The sequence below is a fragment of the Temnothorax longispinosus genome, chromosome 12 (assembly GCF_030848805.1).
Source record: "Temnothorax longispinosus isolate EJ_2023e chromosome 12, Tlon_JGU_v1, whole genome shotgun sequence".
Classification (NCBI taxonomy): domain Eukaryota; kingdom Metazoa; phylum Arthropoda; class Insecta; order Hymenoptera; family Formicidae; genus Temnothorax; species Temnothorax longispinosus.
Genome location: NC_092369.1, coordinates 3,315,898 through 3,339,914, shown reverse-complemented (window position 1 = coordinate 3,339,914; position 24,017 = coordinate 3,315,898). Strand labels below are relative to the sequence as shown.

The window sequence follows — 24,017 nt, the reverse complement described above, 5'->3', positions numbered from 1 at the left end:
ATGTAATATATATAGCCAAATATGCTGCAACTCTTAAACACCTATAATTCAAGCAAAACAATTATTTTATTTCTATCATTCAAAATCAAAATAACGCAACTTAACCTTGCAGCCGACGGCTACACCCGAGCACGAGCAGCAGTTGCAGCAACGACAATTGCCAACGATCACGGATTATCGAGTGTTGGCGCAGCCAATGCTGAAGAAGCAGAAGGTGCGCAAAGATTCGAAGCAGCCAAAGGATGTCATCAGGGAAGATCGACGAGGCAGTTCGGCAGACGAGACGGACAAGGCGCGAACGCGCATGGTGCTGGCAGCATTGAGGGACGCGGAGACGGTCGCGGAACGACTATAGTGCGCGCGCGAAACTTGTAAAACTCGGAAAAGACGAAACAAATGTAAATAGCGTTTATTAAAAAAAAAAGATATAAATATAATAATCAAACAATATATTAGTGGACTATAAGTATATTAGTGGACTATAAGTAGATTAGTGGACTATAGGTATATTAGTGGACTAGATTCACGAGTGTTGAGACAAATATGAAATAAGAATAAAATATAAAATAAGATTAGAGGAAAAGGTTTCAAAATCTATGATTACGGGGCTAATGCGCTAATCGACGAATGACAAGCGGCGTGTGTGCGAAATAATATAGAAATTAAGTTTCACGGTTCAGACCGATTCAATCACGAGACAACCGCGAGCGGCGGCGTAATCATAAGACGAAAAAACATTGAGATTAGAGAACCTTTTACCCGATAACATATATCGTAACATATCCTCATTTTCTTCACAATCCCTCTTCCACAGGTAATGGAGCAAGGGGGGAAGAGAGAAAGATGATCGACGAGATGGTGCGCGATTACGTCGATGGATAAAACGTAAACGAGTAGATTCACGCGAATAAATCCAAAATCTAGTAAATTGATTAAGAGCTCGTAAGCTCGATTCATTAAACCATGCTAATTAACCAAACAACGCGAATTCATAGAGTCGGGGTAAGTTGACAATGCAAATATAACGAAAGATAGTCGTGCGAGAAAGATTACGCGGAAATATGACAAGATCCGCGAATAATAGGGGTAATTTGGCATTATCGCGAGACCGGGGCAAAACCGTCAGTGGGGTGTGAAATTGCTTCGAGACACCTAAGAACACGTGTACATTCATTTTCAAACCTTTGGGAAAATCCGGGGCGAAACCGTCACCCGTACAAAATTCACGAAAACGCGTTATCCATCGAATTGCATTAACGATCGGTATGGCAACCGTAAGAACCGGTCCGATGATCCAACAGAGTCCGGATCAGCTGGCTCGACCTACGAACAACGAAATAAAGTTGACCTGTTCGGCGAGAGACGTGACAGGGGTTCCCAACTGGGGGTAATAGCGACCGTGCGAAGCGAACCATCGATCGAGCGATCCGACGATAAGCGAGACGATTTGAGCGGCAAAGCGGCGTAAGAATGTTGTGAATATTATCGAGAAACCGTCATTGGATAAGAAAGTACGCGCGAAACACGCAAAACCTGAACCGCGATATGAGGAAGCGAAAATTAGCGATACCGACGGTCAATCGCGAATTTATCAATTGTCACGCGATCCGAGCGAGTAAGAGAACATGCAACCGTCAGCTGCGCTCGGAGCAGCCCCGACGGAGCAGCGACAGCAGCCGGTGATCACGGAAGACGTGATACTCGACAAGCCGCTGGTAAAGGCCAGGAAGGCGACCAAGAAGCGGGCGGCGACAGGAGGCCTCACGGCGAGAATGGAAGAGGGCGGTGAGTCCACCGAGCGGGCAGCGGCCAAAGGCGCGCGAAAAGCGAAGCGACTGACAACCCCGTAAATTTCCCTTCTGAAATAAAAAGCATTTAGTAGCAGTAAGTTTTGTTTGCAAATTAGCGTTAAGTTTGATATAGAATAGTTAGTTCGTAATTAATAACTCTAATAAAAATGTTTATTGACATATGTTCTATGATTTGATTTCCGTTAAAGAACAAAGTATAACATTTATTTTCTTTATAGTACAAGTCATTTACTTTCTGTATAATGCAAATTATAGAACTTATAACGTATGTTAATCGATGTATATTTGTATTGAGTCAGTGAACATTTTTTCAATTTAGGATGATAAGATGCTTAGATTCTTAGAAACTATTGGTCTAGTAGTTTATCAATTAGCAATATTACGCGAGTCAATGTTTAGTTTCCGATATCGAAATCAAGTTTAAGTTTCGTTTTTTTTCTTTTCCGTTTCTTTGTGCGTGCGGTGCATTTACGCGTAATGATAGCAAGTGCGGTACTATTAATATTTTGGTAATTCCGCGGCAAAAACTAGGTATTCGGTGTACAAAGATTCATTTTCTTTGAAAACAAAGCGAGACGGATTACGCGGACTCGAGTGTCGCGAGTGAGTGGCGAACTCGGTTGGGTTAACCGTACTTTAGCTTACGAGTCAGTTAGGCTTAAAGGCCGGCCTACACGAAAAGCGGCGGAACAAACCCTACGCGGCGCGCAAAGTCGCGGACAATATAGGGTGTCTCAGAAACGATAAACTCGACTGATCACCCGGATAGCGAAAATACAAACGGCCGATACGGGCGGAACGAGACACATCCTATGGCGCGAAGGGCGACGAAGGAAGGGTGATGTCCTGCGCAAGGGCGCGATCAGTTGGCGGGTACCAACAATTGAACCCGAGATGTATCAGTCGATTTTTCGATAGAACGGCGCGCGTATGGGTCCCGTGAGAGCGACAAAACGAACTCCAGAGCAGTTGAGCGACGGGATCGCAAAATCGCGAACCCAAACCCCGCCGCGAGAAGCGACGATGGATTAGGGTTCAAGGGGACCTAAAAGGTACAACGGTACCACCCGCGACGTTATCCGAACACCGGGTCGCGATATCTCGAACCGGACGCTTCCCGCGGGGTATCGCAAGATAAAGTGGCCCAATGGGTCAAAGAAAGGACAACAGTAACGGGCCGTCGATATGCGATGAGCAGAACGGCAAAACGCGAACGGGAAGCCGCAAGCGATCATGGGCGACCCAGGTGTGCGGAGGGCGTCACCAAAACATCACCACGGGTGATAGCGAAACGCTCCAAGATTGTAAACGCGAAGTTCCGTTTCCATAATGAAATAACAATATTCGGAACGACGAAAGAATGTCCGAAATAAAATCGCAATAAGGGAGGAAACGAAACTTCGGGTAGAACCAAATGGAACATTCGTGTAAACGACGAGACGAGAAATTTCGAGAAAGCGTGCGTGCTTCTATGCGAATTCGCGAACGGCGAAAACACCGAAAACTAAGGAATGTACACCGAATCTATTGTACGCAGGGGAGCAGGTGCGAGCGATTTCAATAGGCAAACGTCGAAAACACCGAAAAACCGAGGAATGTACACCGAATCTTTTGTACATGGGGGAACAGGTACGAGCAATGCTAATTGGAACGCGGAAGCGAGCGAGAGCCGAAACAACGATAATACAAAGGCCCCATGCGGCGGGTACGTGATAGTTGGCCGGGGCCAGGGCAAGAGTAGGGAAACGAGCTCGACTATAAAAGGGCGGGAAAGCCAGAGGACTGGGACTCCGTTTCGCGATATCAGGGAACACGGGCGTGAAAGAGAATTGTATAGTCTGATAGGGACACGAATTATACTCACGTTTGTACGCGGGCGGCAAAAGTCCAAGTTCGGGAGAAACCGATACCTGTAAAGAAACGGGAAGAATAAATTGTTTAATTATCTTTCAATAACTTACGATCATAATCATTTGCCTGAATCACCACGCGAAAGACTTACCCGTTCCCGTAATTCCTACCTGTCGGAGCTACCCGACCCGGCGAAGGACGATCCAGACGCGGTCCAGCGAAGGTCCAGAGGGGCGACGAATCCGGTGGTACGCTACTGCAGTCCCAGAGACGGTCCACAAAGCAAGGTCCAGCGAGGGTCCACAATCCTAGCAGGCGGGCTTGAAGCAGGAAAGGAGGGACATAGCGAGGTCTAGCGAAGGGTCAGTGCACGATAAAAAAAAATCTTTCTCGATTTCTCGTGAACAAAATCGAGTAGCGACCGATGATAACGAATCTCACCCAGAGTGTGTCGGTAAAACCCCTCCGTCCGGTCACAAACACAGATTCACCGTCGAATGATACATCGGATGGTGATAAAGTAGAGGAAGAAGAACCACGGAGGCGCGGTCGGACTAGCCGATACATGGCGATAGATTGAAAACGTAACTTCGATAAATATGCGTTCTAAGCAACACTGAAAAACCAATTTGACAAACGATCGATCATTCGAGCGGCGTTATCAGTGGAGGCATGGACCACGAAAGTGGGGAGAGAGCGTGCGACACGTAGAATCGAACATGCAAACGTTGTGGAACGAATCGATTATTGAAAGTTGTATTAGAATTGTCGAGTAGATTAACAAGCCCGAGCGACAATCATTGATTGTTGTTTAACAATTGCGAGCGAGACCACGACGTCATAACGTAGAATAATAAGCGAGCGAGCGAATAATAATAACAATGTTAACGCAAGATTCCCTTTTCCCTGATAATATTCCATAGTATGAATATTCGAGAAGAATAAGTATGAAAGGAATAGAAGGATCGAGAAAATGGAATACTGCGTAGTGTGAAATCCATGTATTTGCGAGAGTTGTGAATAACATGTTTACATCGAATGAATGAGCCTATTGTACGCGGCAACACCTGCCTCGAGCGAACACTGGCTTCAGGAATGCGGAAGCGGCGAACGACCACATCTGGCTGGCAGGTGTATGGAACATCTGGTCGACCGATGTGCTCGAGTGGGGCGGAGCCGTGACCAAGTGGGATGCTGCCGGGAGGCCAGGAGCCGGAGCGAAACCCACCGATCGAGGAATTCGTCGTCGAACAGTCGTAGAGTCAAGACGTCGGGAACTCACCGCTCGTAAAGTACGGCGGCTGACATTGTAACTTCTCGTAGCGATCGAAAATCTAGACTCGGCGTTGAACGATCCCGCGGTAGACGCGTTAAAATCTTTATCACAACTTTACATCATTTTGTACATCTGGAATAGAATAAAATAGAGGATATTTTTACTATTTGAAACAGAAGTATTTGAAAAATTATTCGAGTGCGGGTCCATACCTTATCCTAAATACTTACTTGATACTTACCTGATCCTGATACTTACTCGATCCCACATCGGCGATCCCACATCCGTGCGGGGAGATCCAAGAAGCGTTCCAGCTACGGTCCGGGGCGAAGTCGTCAGTGCACAGCGACAGTCCAGAGAAGGTCCGGGAAGTTGAGTCCAGCGGCGATCCAAGATCCGGCGGCACAGAGGAAACCTGAAACAGAGGATGAAAGGGTGGAGAGGAATCAGCGAGGTCGTCGTAAACCAGGTGGGGCAAATCCGTCATTAGAATATAAAGATCCTTTCTCGATTTGGTGGGTCAAAATGCGAGTGGCGACCGTGTCGGTGACATAAAATTTTCACTATAAAATCATCATAAATCGTTGCGTGGGGAACATCACACCTCCGTACGGTCACAACCTTTTATATTGTCTTTTTATTATAACATTATAACAATAATAGTGGTGAAAATTGAGTTGTTTTTAAAGTCGTAACATACTTTTAAATTTAAATACAGTCAATACAAATGTTAACGCAAAATACAGATACAAATGTTAACATAATGTTGCGTGTTTACTTTATTTGCGCAGGTTCTGCATGCTGTTAACGATGCGTGCGGCGTCTTTGAGCGCCGCTAAGATGTACGGCGGTTGGCCCGCTGTTGCCGCTCCCGTCTCGGAGGCCGCGTTTTCCTGCATGCGGTCCACCGTCTTCTCCTTCCTCTTTCTCGGTGGTACGATCTGCTGATCCAGGACTTTGTCCTCTCGCACCACCGGACCCTGCTTCCTCTTCGAGGCAGGCGACACGCTCGCAGCCGCCGGCTGCACACTCTTCGTCAGCGGGGAATTGCTGCTTGCCGCCGATTCCTCGCTCTCAAGCTGGATCTTGTCTAATTGCCTCGAGCGCTTAGAGTTGCGCTTGTCGCGTCTCATCGCGAGGTCCACGGTGTGCTCCACATGGAGCACTTCTCGCGTCTTTTCCGTCGACTTTTGTTTCGCCGCTCGTCCTCTGTTGGTCCTCTCGGTTGTGACCGTAATGTCCTGCTTCTGCGTCACGTTTGCCACTCGTCCACGGCTTTTCGTCGATTCGCGATCTTCCCGGTCGCTTTCCGATTCGCTCCACTCACTATCGCGCACAGATCGTGCGTCCGTCTTAGCCGTCGCTTCACTTCTCTCCTCCTCATCGTCCCGGTCTGTGTGTAAACAAATAAACCTCTGTATGTATATAAATCATAATAACAAAAAAAATTTATCATCATATATGTAACAAAATAAAACTCTCTTACTTGTGTCGCTTTCGTCGCCATTGTCTTCTCCCCCGGAGATGATGGCTTGGGCCGTCGTCCTCCTTGCCGGTTCCCGGTCGGGGTGACGCGGCTCCGGCATCATCCTCCGTTGATTTTCCCGGCTGTGCGACCTCTCGTACCGGAACATCGCACAGAATGTATTCCGGTGTTTTTCGTGACATTGGCCGCGTTGTTTGCGCCGTTCTCCGTCGCTTCGCCGAGTTCGTCGATGATTTGAGTCTCGACGGTGACGTTGTCGCCGTTCACCTCGATCACGAGCCGGAAGGGTAATCTCTCCCCGTCGTCCTTATATCTAGCGGACAGCGCGAGCATCGCGCTTGCCTTCACGGTGTCATCGGCGGGGTCCCTTATTTCGACGTCCAGACACCGCCCGAACTGCCGGCCCTTTGTCTTCTCCAACGCGAGAATCGCCTGGAGCATCTCCTGATTGTCGGCTATCTCGCGCTGCATTGCCTCGTGATCCGCCGCATACGGATCGTTCGACAAGTTGCTCGCATATTGCTCCGCCAACTCGAGCATCATGTCGATTCGTTTTTGCTGCTCAGCGACCACACGGTTGCTGTTCACCTTCTTCATGACCGCTTCGCGACGTTCGCGGTTTTTTCTCAGTAGCTCCTCCATTTTTCGCGCGTTATTTGGTTCGGCTGTACACTGGTGTTCGCGTTCCCGTGGCTTACGTGCGAGTGTTCTGGGCTGCTATTCTCGAACTCGCTCGCAGCAGAAGCGTATGCGCATGTGCCCATTTTCGAGTACTCGAATTGAAAAGTATATTCTCGAGAAGAATATGCGTATACTAAACGGAGCGAATACTTAAGTTTTTACTCGCAATGCAACGAGTGGGTAAGGTATTCGCTTCCTACATTGCGAATACGTTTCTTGTAGAAAGTTGGTGGTATAATCTTAACCTTACACGTGAAAAAACAATATTTATGTCGTTATCTCAATAATGAACTTTATTAATCAAGCGTTTATTTAAATGAACTGGAGGCTGCCGAATTTGCAGCAGATAGAAATCCTCGTATAATATACGAAGAACGTGACCCTTTCCAATTAAGCGAAAAGAAATTTGTAAAAATATATCGGCTGTCAAAAAGATTAGCTACTGAATTTATAGAAGACGTGCAGCCTTTTATTATACAAGGAACAAGGGTATCTGCTTTGAGCACAAATAGAAAAGTAAGAAACATATGCCTTGAAATTACAACATAACTATATTTACCATTAATTAATTTCTTATTTCTTTGATTGTACGTTATGTTTTGTGTTGCAAAGGTACTTACTGCATTACGTTATTTTGCGAGTGGCAGTTACCAATTAGATATTGGCCAAATTTAAATAGTGCTGTAAGCCAGTCTTCGGTGTCACGAAGTATACACGAAGTTATTAATGCCGCAAACCGTCCAGAAGTTATCGTCCAGAAGTTATGGACAAATGGATTAAATTTCCTTGTACTGTGGCAGAACTACATCATTTGCGTAACGAGTATGTTTTATATAATAGTTATTAGTAAATTTGTATGTCATTATTATATATTTATATTATATCTGCAATATTATATTAAATATTAAATATGTTATATTTATTAATATATAAAATGAAATGAAGTGGCATAAATCAAATTGTCTCAATATTTTTGTACAGATTTTACCACAGTCACAGATTCCCAGGGGTCTACGGATGTATCGATTGCACACACGTTGCAATATACCCGCCAAAGATTAATGACCCGCTTTACCCAGAACATGCATACGTTAATCGTAAAGGATATCATTCGATCAATGTACAATTGGTAAACTAACTGTACATACATGCTAAAATTGTTGTCTAGTAACTTTTGATTTTTATGTATTCTTTCAATGAATAATAATTAATATTTTGTTTTTTCAGATATGCGATCACAGATTGAAAATCCTGAACATCAATGCACGATTTCCTGGCAGCACGCATGATGTGTATATTTGGAATAACTGTAATGCTAGGCAAGCAGCGGAACAGATCTATAGAAGATTTGGGAGAAATACTTTCTGTTTACTAGGTACTCTCATATTTCATGTGGTCTATTGTGAACAGTATTCATATGCATGAATTGCAGAATTATTAGTACTATGATTTTTCCATTTATTTATGTAGGAAAACCAAAAAATGAAAAATATAAGTCACTTATATTTGGTTCAAATTATAATAATTATTGATTTTATTTGCAGGTGATTCCGGATACCCTTTGCGCCCATGGTTATTACGCCTATTGCTAACGCACAGCCAATGAGTGCAGAGGCTCGGTATAATGAACGACAAATGGGCTGTCGTTCTTTAATCGAACAGTGCAACGGCGTTTTGAAAATGAGGTTCCGCTGTTGTTTAAAACATCGAGTTTTACACTATGCTCCTGATGTAGCGTCTAAAATTATTAATACCTGTGCCATTTTGCACAACATTTGTATTACAAATAACATGCCCGATCCTCAGCCATTAGAAGGAGACGACGAACTAGATTTTGGCATGTACGAAGAAGATGCTAATGAAGTAGTTGAGGAAATTAGGAATGCTCGTAGAGTGAATGAAGAGTTAGCAGCAGGACGACTACTGCAAACGCGAATTATTAGAAATTATTTTAATTAAAACAATGCAGTAGTAGGCTTAAAAATAACTGCCAGTTAAGTTTACTGTAAGAAATAATTTTATTTACAAAGCTTATGTTCTAAGATGTACATTTCATTACACAAGTGCTATTTATCAATTTTTGCTTATAAATGTGTAATATTTTTTATGTAGACATGTAGAGAAACAAAATTTAATATATTTACTAAAAGAAACTAAGTGAACTTAGATATTAAGAAAGTTTTATCTTAATTCCCAGGTAGCAAACACACGTTATTTCACGTCAGAATGATGTCACTGTGACGTCAAATGACGTTATTTTGATGTCAAATAACGTGCGTTTGTCACCTGGTTAAGTACCTTTTTAAAATAAAAATGTATTTTGAGAATTACAAAAAACTCTTCTCCTGAGTATACAAGTATGATCTGGTATGTATTGTTTATCACATTTGTTTATCACATCTCTCAGTCTTACATACGAGTATCAAAACATGGTAACTTTTTTCGGGTGCTTTCCGGCAACCGTTTCCTTACAAACAATGTGATACTTTATTATTGCAAGAGACCACACTAAATTCTTACTCTTTAACGACAATTAATTGCACACATACAAAGGCTGTACGTATTGTTACTTAAACACTTTAGTTTTATGCAATAGTATCACAACTAAACCTATTTTTGGTACTTTTTCTAATAATATCCTTTGGTAATAAACTATGTTATTTAATTGTACACTGCAATCGAGGACGCACAATGTATACTCTTTAACAGTGGTTATTTGGACACACATAAAACAACTGTAATCGCAGTTAATAACCACAACATAAACGTTTATGAAAATATTCTAACAAATTAAATTAAAAGTAGTACTAGCTGCAATAACTTATTATAAGAAGAGTTTTCCTTGTATAACATACATATGCCAAGCTAACAAAGAAGTCAATGTTAATTTAAGACATTTGGCATCTTTCTGCGGCCGAGGCAATGCGTTCCTTAGCCTCTGCACATCTAGCTATATATTCGAGTTTTTGTTTATAATACTCTTGTTTTAGTTTATAATCTTTATTAGCAATATCAACTAGGTTATCAGAAGCTTCTTTAGTCTGTTCTAATTTCCGAATTGCAAAAGGCTTTTTACCTTGTGTTTTAGTACATTTAGCCGTACTGTGGCCCTGGTACCATTTACAACAGCATCACTTTCAATATTATTGTCATCGAATGTGTTCTCTTTATTATCGTTTATGTCTGCTAACATTGATTTTTTCACGGTGTCATAGTTCTCTTCAAGGAATTCTATGTCGTTGTCAAATGCCATTGTTTTTAGGGTTGTACTGTCCGTATCAAAATATTCCACTTCCTTGATAATTACATCATCATCCTATACATATGTTCCACAATATTTATTCATACACACATATCTACATATAGTTATGGTTTTACACTTCATATATATTACAGTGTACATAATACCTCTTCGTTAAGCTGCATTTCAGTAGTTGACTCTCGTGAAGTGGAATGTCCATCCGTTAGATTTTTGGGGATCAATGACATGACTTTTTCTTCGTCCGGTGTAAGAACTGTTGTACATAGTTCTCCACCTCCTGTTTGACGTCTATGAACGTTAATTTCTCCTTGCTTTGATTTGCTTCGGGACCGAAAATCTTGCCAACACTATATAAACAAATTGTTCCTAATCAAAAAGTATTATTTACATTACGTACTGTAATAATAATAATTTTAATTACCTTGCGCCATGCCTTCCAATTTTTTTCGGCACCGTTACAAGCATTTAAAATTTCAGCAATTTCTTGCCACAACTTTGCAGCATGATCGACCGTGAAAGTTTTCGAAAACTTGCCACTTACGAGATTCGGGTGATTCGTCATGTACTCTGTCAGCAAATTACGCTGTTCCTCGCTAATGTTGCCCGATCTCTTCTTCTTCTCACTCTTTATCATTTTATTATTGCTCGAAACCGTGGAATAATTCATAACTGCGATGACAATAACAAAGCTGTAGAAAGCTCGATATATGTAGGTTAAGTAGTAGTTCCTGCGCTGTTGCCAAACCTAATTCGTGTTCGCAAGGAAGCGCATACGTTTGGTCCTTCCCACGTTCCGAGCGCTCGCATCGCCTATTCGAGAATTGCAACTAACGAGCGTGCTCGTATCTCATCCACTCGAAATGCTCGTATGCGCAAACTTGCGAGTGAGTTTGAGAATCGAGCCCCTGGCCCTTCGAGAGCTCGTCACGGTCGAGATCTTCGCGCTCCCCACTCCTTGTTTACGTCGCGCGCTCCGGAATTCCGCGCGGGCCACCTGTCGCACATGTGTCGCGCTCCGAATTCTTTCACGTACCGAGTGCGTCGTACGTTTTTGCGCGCTCCGTAATTTCTCACGTACCGCGTGTCTCGCGCGTTTCGCCCTTCTTCTCGCGGCTTTCTTTCTAGTCGACTCGGTTTGAAACTTGGCGAACCTCCCGTTACCGTCGCGCTTCTTTTGTTTCGCGCGTAACTTCGCACGCCATTTTAATGTCTTTGGATTTCGCGGTTTACCCCAGCGCGCCTATCGTTTGCCGGTGTCCGCGGTGTTCTCGCGACCTTCGCAATCCTCTGCCATCGTCAATCGGTCGTTCGACCTCGTGGTTCGCGCGGTTCTCTTACCATGGCACATGGTAAGGCGATCTCATTACCCGTACGTTCGCTATTTTATTTGTCCGTGGTAACCCTCTTTTCGGGGTGTTCTCATTACCCTCGCGTTGTAAATTTGTCGGTCGCACCGCCCGTTCGCCTGTGTCGTTTACCACCTCGCTTGGTAAATCGATTTCGCGGTTTACCCAGCGCGTCTATCGTTTGCCGGTGTCCGCGGTGTTCTCTATTAGTGACGCGTGCGGCGTCTTCGATCGCCGCGCCGCTAGGATGTACGGCGGTTGGCCCGCTGTTGCCGCTTCCGTCTTGGAGGCCGCGTTTCCAGCATGCGGTCCACCGTCGTCTTCTCCTTCCTCTTTCTCGGTGGTACGATCGGCTGCTCCAGGACTTTGTCCTCTCGCACCACCGGACCCTGCTTCCTCTTCGAGGCAGGCGACACGCTCGCAGCCGCCGGCTGCACGGACACTACATTTTATGGTCGTTACCTCCGAAACCTATATTTCACGGTCGTTACCTCCGGCCGCTACTTTTCACGATCGTTACCTCCGGACTTAGTTTTTCATCGCGGTCGTTACCTCCGGAACCTATATTTCACAGTCGTTACCTCCGGACTTAGTTTTTCATCGCGGTCGTTACCTCCGGACACTACTTTTTACGGTCGTTACCTCCGGAACCTATATTTCACGGTCGTTACCTCCGGACACCACTTTTCACGGTCGTTACCTCCGGACTCTATTCTTCGCGGTCGTTACCTCCGGATTTAGTTTTTCATCGCGGTCGTTACCTCCGGTAGCCGCACGGGCAAATATATTCAAAGTCTCGCGCGGCGTGTTGCTTTTGCTCGCGGTCGTTACCTCCGGTAGCCGCACGGGCAAATATATTCAAAGTTCCGCGCGGCGTGTTGCTTTCGCTCGCGGTCGTTACCTCCGGATACTACTTTTTACGGTCGTTACCTCCGGACTTAGTTTTTCATCGTGGTCGTTACCTCCGGACACTACTCTTCACGGTCGTTACCTCCGGACTTAGTTTTTCATCGCGGTCGTTACCTCCGGTAGCCGCACGGGCAAATATATTCAAAGTTTCGCGCGGCGTGTTACTTTTGTTCGCGGTCGTTACCTCCGGACTCTATTTTTCGCGGTCGTTACCTCCGGACTTAGTTTTTCATCGCGGTCGTTACCTCCGGACACTACTTTTCACGGTCGTTACCTCCGGACTCTATATTTCACGGTCGTTACCTCCGGACTTAGTTTTTTTATCGCGGTCGTTACCTCCGGACTCTATTTTTCGCGGTCGTTGCAACCGACGGCTGCACCCAAGCACGAGCAGCTGCAGCAGAGACAATTGCCGACCATCACCGATTACCCAGTGATCGCACAGCCAATGTTGAAGAAGCAGAAGGTGCGCAAGGACCCGAAGCAGCCCAAGGTGTCATCAGGGAAGATCGACGGGGCAGTTCGGACGAGACGGAGAAGGCGCGCACGCGAATGGTGCTTGCGGCACTGAGAGATGCGGAAACGGTCGCTGAGCGACTGTAGTGCGCGAAACTTGTAAAACCGACTTGTAAAAGACAAAACAAATGTAAATAGCGTTTGATAAAAAGACATAAATATATTAACCAGAAAGTATAATAGTGGACTATAAGTATATTAGTGGACCATATTCATAGTGTTAAAACAAATATAAAAACATAATAACATATAGAATAAGATTATAAGAAAAGATAAAAAAATCTATGATTACGGGGCTAATGCGCGAGCGATGACTGATACGCGGCGTGCGATATAAAGTAAAATAGTTTCAAGGTTTAAACCGATACAATGATAACAGAGCGGCGTAATCATAAGACGGAAAACATTTATTTCGATGAAGCGAGTAAAAAAGGTCTTAGTATCATTAAACATTAAAGAACCTTTTATCTGAAAAAACATATTGTGACATATCCTCATTTCCCAATTCCTCTTCCACAGGTGTAGAGAGAGAGAGAAGAAGATGATGATTAGTACGCGAATATATCGATTGATAAAACAAAAGGTAGATTCACGCGAAAAGATTCAAAAACACGTAAATAGATTAAGAGCTAGCAAGCTCGATCCATGAAACAATTAGTCCAGCAGCCACCGCCTGTTTTTTTTCAGTGATTAATAACAGGCTAAATCTTCGTGAGTAGGTTCGGTTCGACAAGACGCCCAAGTCTTCCCTGTGAAAATTCTCGATAGAGGTAGCTAATGAAGTGCACAGGTGTAAAACATGTCAATTTGGTGGGGTGTCGAAATTGTCTAACTAACAGTAAGTTTTTTATTGAAATGTTAAGATAATTGAATAATAAACTCGGAAAAACAATTGTCCTACAAAATGAATGGTTTGACTGGAGCGTCCTCCGCTCCGAATATGTCCAAATAACGAGATCATAAAAATTATTAATAACCAGCTGATTTTTTGTATGCAGCTTAGTAAATATTTGTATAATGAAATGGCCACATAGTCCTACAAATTTGGTGGTACGTTTTCTCAGTCCTACGCTTGGAAGTTGTCGAATCCACGGTAACACTTTTTTCATTAATAACCGTAGGACAAAAAAAAACATATGTTAAGTTAGTGCATTCTTTGCATAAATCAACAGTGTCCTACCAAAAAATGGGTATGTATCGCTAGTCCTACAAGAATATTGAAAATAACATAATTTCGTAGTTGTAGTTTATGTAATTTGGGACACATGTATTCGTAAGCAGAATCAATACTTTTTTTAAATATAATTAATTAAATATAATATAATTGATAATATAATTGTAGTTGTATGAACTGTAATAGTATATGACCTGCCAAAATAAAACTAAAAATGCAATTATAAAACTAATTAAATATAATCTTAATCTTCGTCGGATTCCGATCTCGACGCTTCGTCAGTTTCGCCTTGAACATCGTCTTCATCTTCGTCGCAATCGTCAGAATAAATGTCATCTGATTCTGTAACAAAATAATTAGGAAAATTAACAAATTCCAGCATAATCATCAATACGTAAGAAAAGTAATAATAGAATACCTTGAACATCAAAAGACAATTCTTCAAGAGATGGACTGTGGGGCCATCAACCAATAATAATGGTACTTGCTATCAATTAATGCCCATCCGCAATTTTCTGGATTCTTTTCGGTGGGGCTGCGCATGTGTGCATTACACCATATACTGCAGATGTATGATGTTCGTTTAATCTGCTGCAATAGCTCTTGTTTGGTTGGCGGTAGCACTGAGGGATCGTATCCAACAATTTTTTTTTTTACAATCTTCTCGTCTTGATTGTTGCATTTGTAACCTTTTTCAAACAACTCGTACCGTCCTTTGTTGACGTCATTTTTGGTTTTTAATGCATACAATCTGCACACGTACTCTTCAAGAACCCGGAATACCTCACTCGATGTTGCTAATTCGGCACGCCCGGTGTGCAGTTGTATAAAAGCCTCTTGAAATTTCGTATTTTTTTTTTTAAAATATCAAAAGGCCTCTTCTTTCCTTTCCGGTAGAAAGCAGGGTTGTAGTCGTTCCCCGTAAAAATGTGGCATATAGCAAGCGACCGCGATAACTGTTCTCCAAGCTTGGCATGAATTTCATTGATGTTGAGGTACAATTTTTTCTTTCCCGTGCTTAGATCAATTACTATGTGAATGTTTTCTTTCAAGTATTTGAAATTTGCCAACATTATCACAGGTATATCTGAATCCGTACAATGTACCTGCACGCGATAATCACTGTTCAACTGACAAATGTGGAAAACAATTTTGGTGTCAGCTTTTTCGTGATAGCAAGTGAGATTGTAGTCAATGACTTTTTTTATTTTCCCTTCACCGGACACCTCATAGACGTAGCACTTGTCATAATTCAGTTTAACAGTTGTTCCTGTGATTAAAACAACTATTTCATCTCTCGTCCAATCTTCAATCAAAAATTCAACAAATTTTTCTTTGAAATTTCTACTTCTCAATAATTTAGTGAACTCAGCGGGACGTTTATTTCTTTGCGCACGTCATACTGTACGTTCTCTTCACCTCTCAGGTCATGCTCATAATCTTTGATACTGGGTGTTTTGTATTTGTCGAATATAATATGTACTTCTTTTCGATTATATGTAATTATTCTTAATATATGTTTCGAGATTTTACCATAATTTTCTGGAAGGTTCTTCAACGTATGTAGAAATAGAATCCATCAACTAAGTGAATGTCTGCTTCCGGAGGATTTACGACTTCAGCCTGATGTTTAACTAATTCGTTAATAATAAGAGATTTTGTGGTCTTGCAAATTGTTCCATCGGTATGACAAAACGAAAACGAAATGTGAGCCAGAGGATAACTCAGTGCTTTTTCTATGTCAATTTTATTTTTTAATGACGCGTACAGTAGACGACCAAAAACATCTCTCTGAATCTTAACTTCTTTAGTTTTTCCAGTAATTTTGACTTTGTGGGTATTCTTGTATTCAAAATTAATTATTTATTTCTGTTAATGGCTTTATCAAACCTATCTGGTGTTTCTCGAGTCTGAGCAATGAAGTTAGTACGTTGTTTCTCGCCCGCGATTTCAACTGACGCCAAAAACTCATATACTTCATTGTTCACCGATTGACCTTTGGAGATGTTATAAAGATGATCTTCTGACAATTCTGATCCAAAAGGGTTCGTGGACTCCTTTATTGATTGTAACAACACTTCTAAGTTCTTAGCAGATTTAGTGATTGCTGACTTTTTTAAGTCCTTCGTAATATCATCTAGTGACTTCAGATCGCAAAACTCCATAACTTTTGATATAACACTCGTACGCAATGAATGAGTTATTGACCATTTTGTCTGGCGAAGAACGAGTTTGTGATGTTGATGATTCCGGAAGCTGTAGAAGCGGCATCGGCATTAATTGTTTGTTCTAGTGTTAAATCCACCGGGATTCTCGAAAAAGGTTTTAAGGTTCTTCGGATGCCCAAGAAACTCCTTCTACAATCGTCGAGCAATCCGGGATGTGTAATTTCGATGTTTATCAGCTTATCACAATAAATAGACATATACCTTGCGTAATTTTGGTGGTTCATTGTAAAAAAAACGTTCGTTATTTTTTGCAAAACGTGTAAAAAGAACACATCAAAATCACCCGTACGAATACTATATTCTAATTTCAGATAATATTCAATTAACCTTGTGTACATCAAATATATTTGTGGTGTTTTGCCATGCAATCCTTCCAAAGTTTCAGTTTTATACCTTTCATATTTGTCAAACAGTTGTATCAAGTTTTCATTCATTATCTGTGGGTGATCATTCTGTTGTTCATTAAATACTTCTAAATATTTTTGAATATTTTCCAGATCGTAATCTTGTGATTGTAAAAAACTTTCAAAATGCAAAATTTGCAGAGCGAGAGACAGTAAAGGATGGATTTTTTTACACCGATTAAAGTGTTTCCACTTACAAATGAACCAACAGATCCACTGGCTAAAATTTCGCTATCTATAAGAATATTCGTTAATCCAGATCCACTTATAAATTTTCCGCAAGCTTTGAAGAACGATAACATTATGTGGAAAGATCCGAAGTTAATGAAAGTTTTTGAAATTCATCCTCCGCACTCTGTATTCGTAACGCAATCTTGGCTATGGCTAAATCGTACGTTACACTGAAGAAATTTTTCCCGCATTCAGAGGCGATTTGCATGCTTCTCCGCATCGTTTCCTTAACAACAGCTGGATCCGTGGGTGTATTATTGATTTGTGTTAGGTACTCAACTTTTTGAATCCTACTATCATCTCTCAAAATTTTGGCATTGTATCCTACCCACATTGGCGTGTTTGCAATTTGTAATTTATGAGAAACTACCCATGCAAAATGTATATGTTGAAAATGTTTCAAGTTTTGAGGATCATCAGTTGGCTGTACAGTACTACGCCAAAATTCTGGACGACGTTGCTTCGCATGTAGTACAGTTTCAAATATCTCTGGTTCAAACGATCGTTTTCTACGTCCAGACAAATCGCGAATATTATCTGAAGTACTCTGCTCAGTTTCTGTGGACGCCTCATCATTTTTTTTCAATAACATTCAATTCTTCTTCTGTAGGGATACTTTGATACATTATACCAACAGTATCATGTAAGGTATTTTTACCTGAGCTCGTCTCCACAAATCTGTCAAAATTATCCCACGCTACTCCATGATAATACTGAAGTTGGTTGAATACCGGAAGGGCATAAAGATTTTTGGAAGTGGAAGAGTATGCCGCAGACGTCTCCAATTCCAGTATGCTGCAGTAACTGATGCAGTACCTTGTCTGTTCAATATATCAATGACTTTTCTACTTCCCGTGAGACTTTTCATAGCAATGCCCAATGAAATGTGTTTGCGTGGTCTTATATCACCCCTTGTAATGCTGTAAATTGAGTCCTGTGAGTAGCACGAAGACATCTTTCAACCCGATTGCGTATTTTCTTCTCAACACCGCTCAAAGCAGTGGTCCAAAATATATTTAACCATTTTGGAATATCACATTCTCCCCTATCCAATGCTTCACTATCGATGGAATCCGGTAAGGCATTTTTCTTTATCTTTAGTATGTGCTTTCGATACTTCAAAGCGAAATCTTGAGCTTCTTGTTCAAATAATATATTTTCAATTTCTTCATCCTGAATTGTCTCGATATCAATTTCCGCAGACATAACAAATAGTTTTTGAGAGATCTTGACTATTGAAATTTTATTTTTTAGTAGCTTTTCTATGTAGTCTTGAAGAGCAGTAGTGCTGAAGATGTTAGCGTCGAGATCTGCAGTTTCGTATAATTCGGTTAAAAAATCAGAAAAACAAATTCTTCAAGTGAGCCATTGATAAAACTCGTTGATTTTCAATTATTTCACGTTCAATGTAGCCAATCAATCTTTCTCTTGCAATTTTGTGGCAATCTCTTTTTTGAGGCCCAATCTGTATTTGTTGGGCGATGTTTTTTTATTTTTATACTTGGCAAAATAATCGAGAGACTACAATTGTTATGATAGCATAAGCAAGTACTATCATCAGAGTTTAGGTCTTCCTGAATTCTTCGTAACAAATTTATATCCCCAAGTTCTGTAGCATACGTTTTAATTTTCTCCAGGAACACTTTTTTATCTTTGATTGTACGACAATATATTTGTCGTCCTTTGCGTTTGATGGTAATTTTTTTGCAAAAGAAGCATGTCTCGGCCAAATTTTCTACATCAAAACTTTCAAACACTTGCACCGCAATCCATTTCATCTTCTTCAATAAATCTGTGAATGATGTTATGATATAATGAAAAGAGATTGTATAATTTCAGAAAAATCTTAATAAATTACTTCAATACGTTCTAAACTTGAGGTAAAAATTTGAAAAAAGTCTAAGTCTGTTTCGTATAATTCTGTTATTCCAAGTGAAGAGAATCTAGTTTAATTAAAGTAAAAGCACTTCGACCCAGATCGTCAAAATATGCTGTATGAATTGCGTCAAACACTTCTGGTAATAATAACATGAATTTTATTTGATGAAAGTAAACTGAATTGACATATCAAAACAATCTTGGAATAACATTGGAAAAAGTATAACTCGGATGATAATTTGATATTACGTGAATTTACAATTTGAAACCATTTTTTTTACTTTCTCTTGCGTGAAATCGCCATGTGGCTGGGTAGATGAGGTCTCAACACTTGTATCATCACTGCAATTTAAATATATGTATGTAGGGGAGACTGGGACAAAATGGGGTACTTAAGGAAAGTTTAGGCTTTTCAAAGCTTAAATACGATGAAAACTCCTTTTTCTTATTCGTATTTGAAGTGAATGAGAAAAATTTCCAGCTGCTATGAGAAAAAACAATTTTTGTGGAATGGGCCACTTTCCATGCACGTGTGATATAAAAATGTTTAAGCGGTAGGTCGACCGTAAACATCTGCTCCAATATACCTGTATAATCTCAGACAATAGAATATACGAATACTGCGCAGCTGAGAATTTTATTCTCTATTCTACCGAACGTACGCAGCAAGATTTTTAGGCAATACAGGCGATTTTTTCTATCGATTCGACCAGATACCCCCTTAAAAATATTTGATTGTCTTACCTTTCATAAGATAAATATTTAGCCTTGACTCTGAACTCCTTATAGCAAGAGGAATGATATCCGACGATCTTATCATCCCAACTGTCGGGCAGTACCACATCTTTATATTTGTGCTTATGATGTATTCGAGCCTTTAAAAACTGTTTGCAAGAGAGCAGAATTTTTTAGAAAACTTTTTTGTTTCTTCTCTTTTCTTGCGAAACTTTGGGTTTTCACGAAGTAAATTGCACAAAAAGCAGTCCATATTTACTCATTAAGGTTATAAGTTTTTAAACAACGCTCCGACGGAAATACTTCACAGCAGCGCTCCAAGCGTTCCCCATCTCAATCAATTATGCTCATATCATTGACTTCATTAAAAAAATATTTAAAAAATGAGCAATTGATAATAATTATTAGTTAATAATATTCAACCTCTTTAATAATTTAAGATAATCAATTATTCCATTAATATTAGTGATTCTTATTCGTTATGTTAAAAAAATATTGCCATAAACGCATTTACAACCTTATCGGTGGAAAATGGTACCATGCTTATCAGGGCCGCTTGACATATACTAAAGTTTACAGAGTACAGAATTGTGTTTGGGCTTTTTTTTAATGTGTAACGACAACGTGATTTACTCGGGATTATTTATGCATTTAACTGTATATCAAAATACACAGTTAAATTTGTGAACAAGATATATCTATTCCTGGAAATACATACCACTTTTTGTGTAGGACAGTGGTAAAATTGTGTTCTACACTTTATTCCCGATAGGAAAAATTATAACTAGGTTGTTATTAATGAAAAAAGTGTTACCGTGGAATCGACAACTTCCAAGCGTAGGACTGGGAAAACGTACCACCAAATTTGTAGGACTATGTGGCCAATTCATTATACAAATATTTACTAAGCTGCATACAAAAATCAGCTGGTTATTAATAATTTTTATGATCTCGTTAATTTGGACATATTCGGAGCGGAGGACGCTCCAGTCAAACCATCCATTTTGTAGGACAATTGTTTTTCCGAGTTTATTATCCAATTATCTTAACATTTCAATAAAAAAACTTACTGTTAGTCAGACAATTTCGACACTCCACCAAATGACATGTTTTACACCTGTGCACTTCATTAGCTACCTCTATCGAGAATTTTCACAGGGAAGACTTGGGCGTCTTGTCGAACCGAACCTACTCACGAAGATTTAGCCTGTTATTATCACTGAAAAAAACAGGCACTTCTTAATCACTGGCGGTGGCTGCTGGACTAAATAATTTACACCTCACATGAGTTAACTTGCTCTCTGAATTTAGCAAGTTGCAAATTTGTAACCGTCGAGGGTTTAATTATCCCTTGCGGATCCCTTGAGTAACGTTAGGTGAAATTCTAACGCCCGTGCTCAAACGGTTACCTTTGAATTGATTAGTTTAAATTTGAGTATATCTGAGTTCCTCGATACTTTTCCTCGAAGACTTCGAAAGGGCTCGTGATTCCTGTCGAAAAGGCTCTCTCAAACGTTCCTGAAAATGGCTTCCTTCCTTCGTTCCACGTGCCGGCATGGCTCGCCGGGAATATCCCTGGATTCCTCTCGGTGACGATCGTAGTTGTCCGTATCAACCACGTGAATTGATGTATGATAAATAGTTATATTCTTAATGCACACGAATAGGCAGATTTCAGCGACCGCACAACTTTATCGCGAAATGATGACGCAATTACGTATCGAACTTAGCTACAACGCACGATGTATCGTGCACGAGATCTGGGTAACGAATGCTCGCTCGGCCGGGCTGCGCGCCCCTCCTAACATGCTCGAGCATGCGCGGCACACGTGTGCCTCGCCGCCTGGGACGCAACGTTGTCGGCGCCGCTCGCGCGCTTTTTCTCGGAACTATGTAGAATGCGCGGTTTGATTTATTGAATTACAACCGCCACAGATGGCCGCAAAAAAGAATAACACAACCTCTCTCTCTTTCTCTTTCAACTTCAAACAGCATTGTTTCTCCACATATTTTTTATGTTTACTTTTCTCATATAATACTTTTTGTCAACGAAATGAGAAATTATCTCTGTTTAACTTTAATTTATTATTGTACTTTGGACAATGTATTTTATTACTTATCGCACATTATGTTCTATTAAATAATTTATTAATTTGTCATAAATTTATGTTAATATCATAAATTATGTTAATTTCCACGCTTTTTCAACCGCTGGGGGTGCGAGGGGGGGAGGCCGAAGGTCCCCTCTCGCACCGCCTCGTCTGTGTGTGTGTGTGTGTGTGTGTGTGTCCACGCGAAACGAGGTGCCACATGGGTTTATGACGCGCTTTACAACTTAGCATGTACTTTAAATTGTAAAGCGAGTTCCACGCTTTCAACCACGGGGGGGTGCGAGGGGGAGGGGCGAAGGCCCCCCCCTCGCACCGCCTCGTTTGTGTGTGTGTGTGTGTGTGTGTGTCCACGCGAAACGAGGTGCCACATGGGTTTATGACGCGCTTTACAACTTAAAGTACATGCTAAGTTGTAAAGCGCGTCATGAATAACCCATGTGGCACCTCGTTTCGCGTGGACACACACACACACACACACACACAGACGAGGCGGTGCGAGGGGGGGGCCTTCGTCCCCCCCCCTTGCACCCCCGTGGTTAAAAGCGTGGAACTCGCTTTACAACTTAAAGTACGTGCCAAGTTGTAAAGCGCGTCATGAAACCATGTGGCACCTCGTTTAAAATTGGCGCAGTTTTACATACGCGTGCGGCTACTGAGCATGCGCGTGTGGCCACAGGGCATGGTCGTAGTCGCTGCATCTCGTCGGTATGACAGGATTCCTGATTCCTGTCAACTTTAAACCGTTAATATCTCGCTTCGCGGGGCAGAGCGACACTTTTTTCTGCCAGATTCGGTCGTTTCGTGCAAAAACGCGTCGATTGAGCCCAAGTTGAACGAAATCGGTGAGGAGGCCACTATTCTTCAGATTTACCGTCTATATATAAACATGTGCATTGACTATATAGTAAGTGCATATGTAATTGTGAAAGCATCATTTTTTGTTATATGTACTTATACATATATTATATTACCCACTCGGCATGTAATATTTCAGAAACATTTCTGCAAAATTCCATTTGAAATATTTCACCTTTCATCAATATTTCAGAAATATTTCACGACCGTTTCTGCAACATTTCTGCAATGTTTCAATCGGCACAATTATTTCAAATGCAACTCCGCTGAAAGATTTCGGCAATATTTCGGTAATATTACTGAATATTTCTGAAATATATCTACGAAATATTGCAGAAACACTTCAGAGATATTTCAAATACATTTTACACTGAGAAAAATGTTTTGTATTAGCAAACAAAATTTTGTTACTGACGTAAAAACTATTTGTTGATATGTGAAAAATGAAATATTTTGTTACCGGAACAAAAAAATATATTAAGCCATGTGCGTATAGCCGCCGCGCATTTGTCCAAAGAAATCCGCTCTTTCAGCCGGTCACCCATCCAAGTAGTATTCCGGCGCCTTGTTGCTTGACATCGATGATCGAACAGGGTAGTGGTGATCCTCTGACTCTGACGTTTCTTTCTTTCTTATACTTGCTTATTTTGGTGACCATAAAGCTATCGCATAACAATATTAACAATACAGATATACGAATAAATCTTTTTTGCCAGTCAACGTCGAATATTAATTTATATTAAATATTATTAAGTATTTTATATTTTATGTTAAAAATGCCATATGACAAAATTTGAAATATCAGAAAATTCTTAATATTATAAAAGAGAAAAAATGCAATAAAATGTAATAATCATATAATAATAAATTTAATTTTTTATAAGTTCTAAAGTCTGTCAGCAACTTTTCGGAAATATTACAAATGCAATGTTGTATGTGAAACATTCAAAATATAACGCGTGCAATTTAAATGTAAATAATAGTTTTATCATGTATCAGAAATGTTTCTAAACCATTACATCTGCAATATTTCTTCTGCAATATTGTAGAAATTCACTGCCTGCAATTCAATTTTTCATTATCTACGCAATCCTTCAGAAATTTTTCAGAAATATTTTAAATGCAATGTTGCGTTTGATATGTTACAGAAATATTATTTGTGCAATGCAAACGTAATATTACTTTTATAATGTTTCAGAAATATTTCTGAAATATTGCATCTGCTACATTTTTTTGCAATATTACAGACACTTACAAATGTGT

The 24,017-nt window shown here is 40.8% G+C and overlaps 1 protein-coding gene and 1 pseudogene across 1 annotated transcript; one reads left to right on the top strand and one right to left on the bottom strand.

The window, feature by feature from the left end:
* Positions 1-7,272: 7,272 nt before the first annotated feature.
* On the top strand, positions 7,273-9,064 carry LOC139823257 (putative nuclease HARBI1; annotated as a pseudogene).
* Positions 9,065-9,750: 686 nt separating this feature from the next.
* Positions 9,751-11,261, bottom strand: LOC139823255 (uncharacterized). Its single transcript, XM_071795636.1, has 4 exons — positions 10,789-11,261; positions 10,514-10,714; positions 10,230-10,421; positions 9,751-10,188 (listed from the first exon to the last, which is right to left on the bottom strand). The coding sequence occupies exons 1-4, from the start codon at positions 11,032-11,034 to the stop codon at positions 9,994-9,996; spliced, it is 834 nt and encodes a 277-aa protein (XP_071651737.1). The 5' UTR covers positions 11,035-11,261; the 3' UTR covers positions 9,751-9,993.
* Positions 11,262-24,017: the final 12,756 nt, after the last annotated feature.

Excerpts from the sequence above, each read along its gene's own strand:
- LOC139823255 (XM_071795636.1), bottom strand. The coding sequence starts at position 11,034 with ATGAATTATTCCACGGTTTCGAGCAATAATAAAATGATAAAGAGTGAG. Across the intron at positions 10,715-10,788 it reads ATTGGAAGGCATGGCGCAAG|TGTTGGCAAGATTTTCGGTC; the intron begins GTAATTAAAATT and ends TTGTTTATATAG. Across the intron at positions 10,189-10,229 it reads ATATTGAAAGTGATGCTGTT|ACACAAGGTAAAAAGCCTTT; the intron begins GTAAATGGTACC and ends AAATGTACTAAA.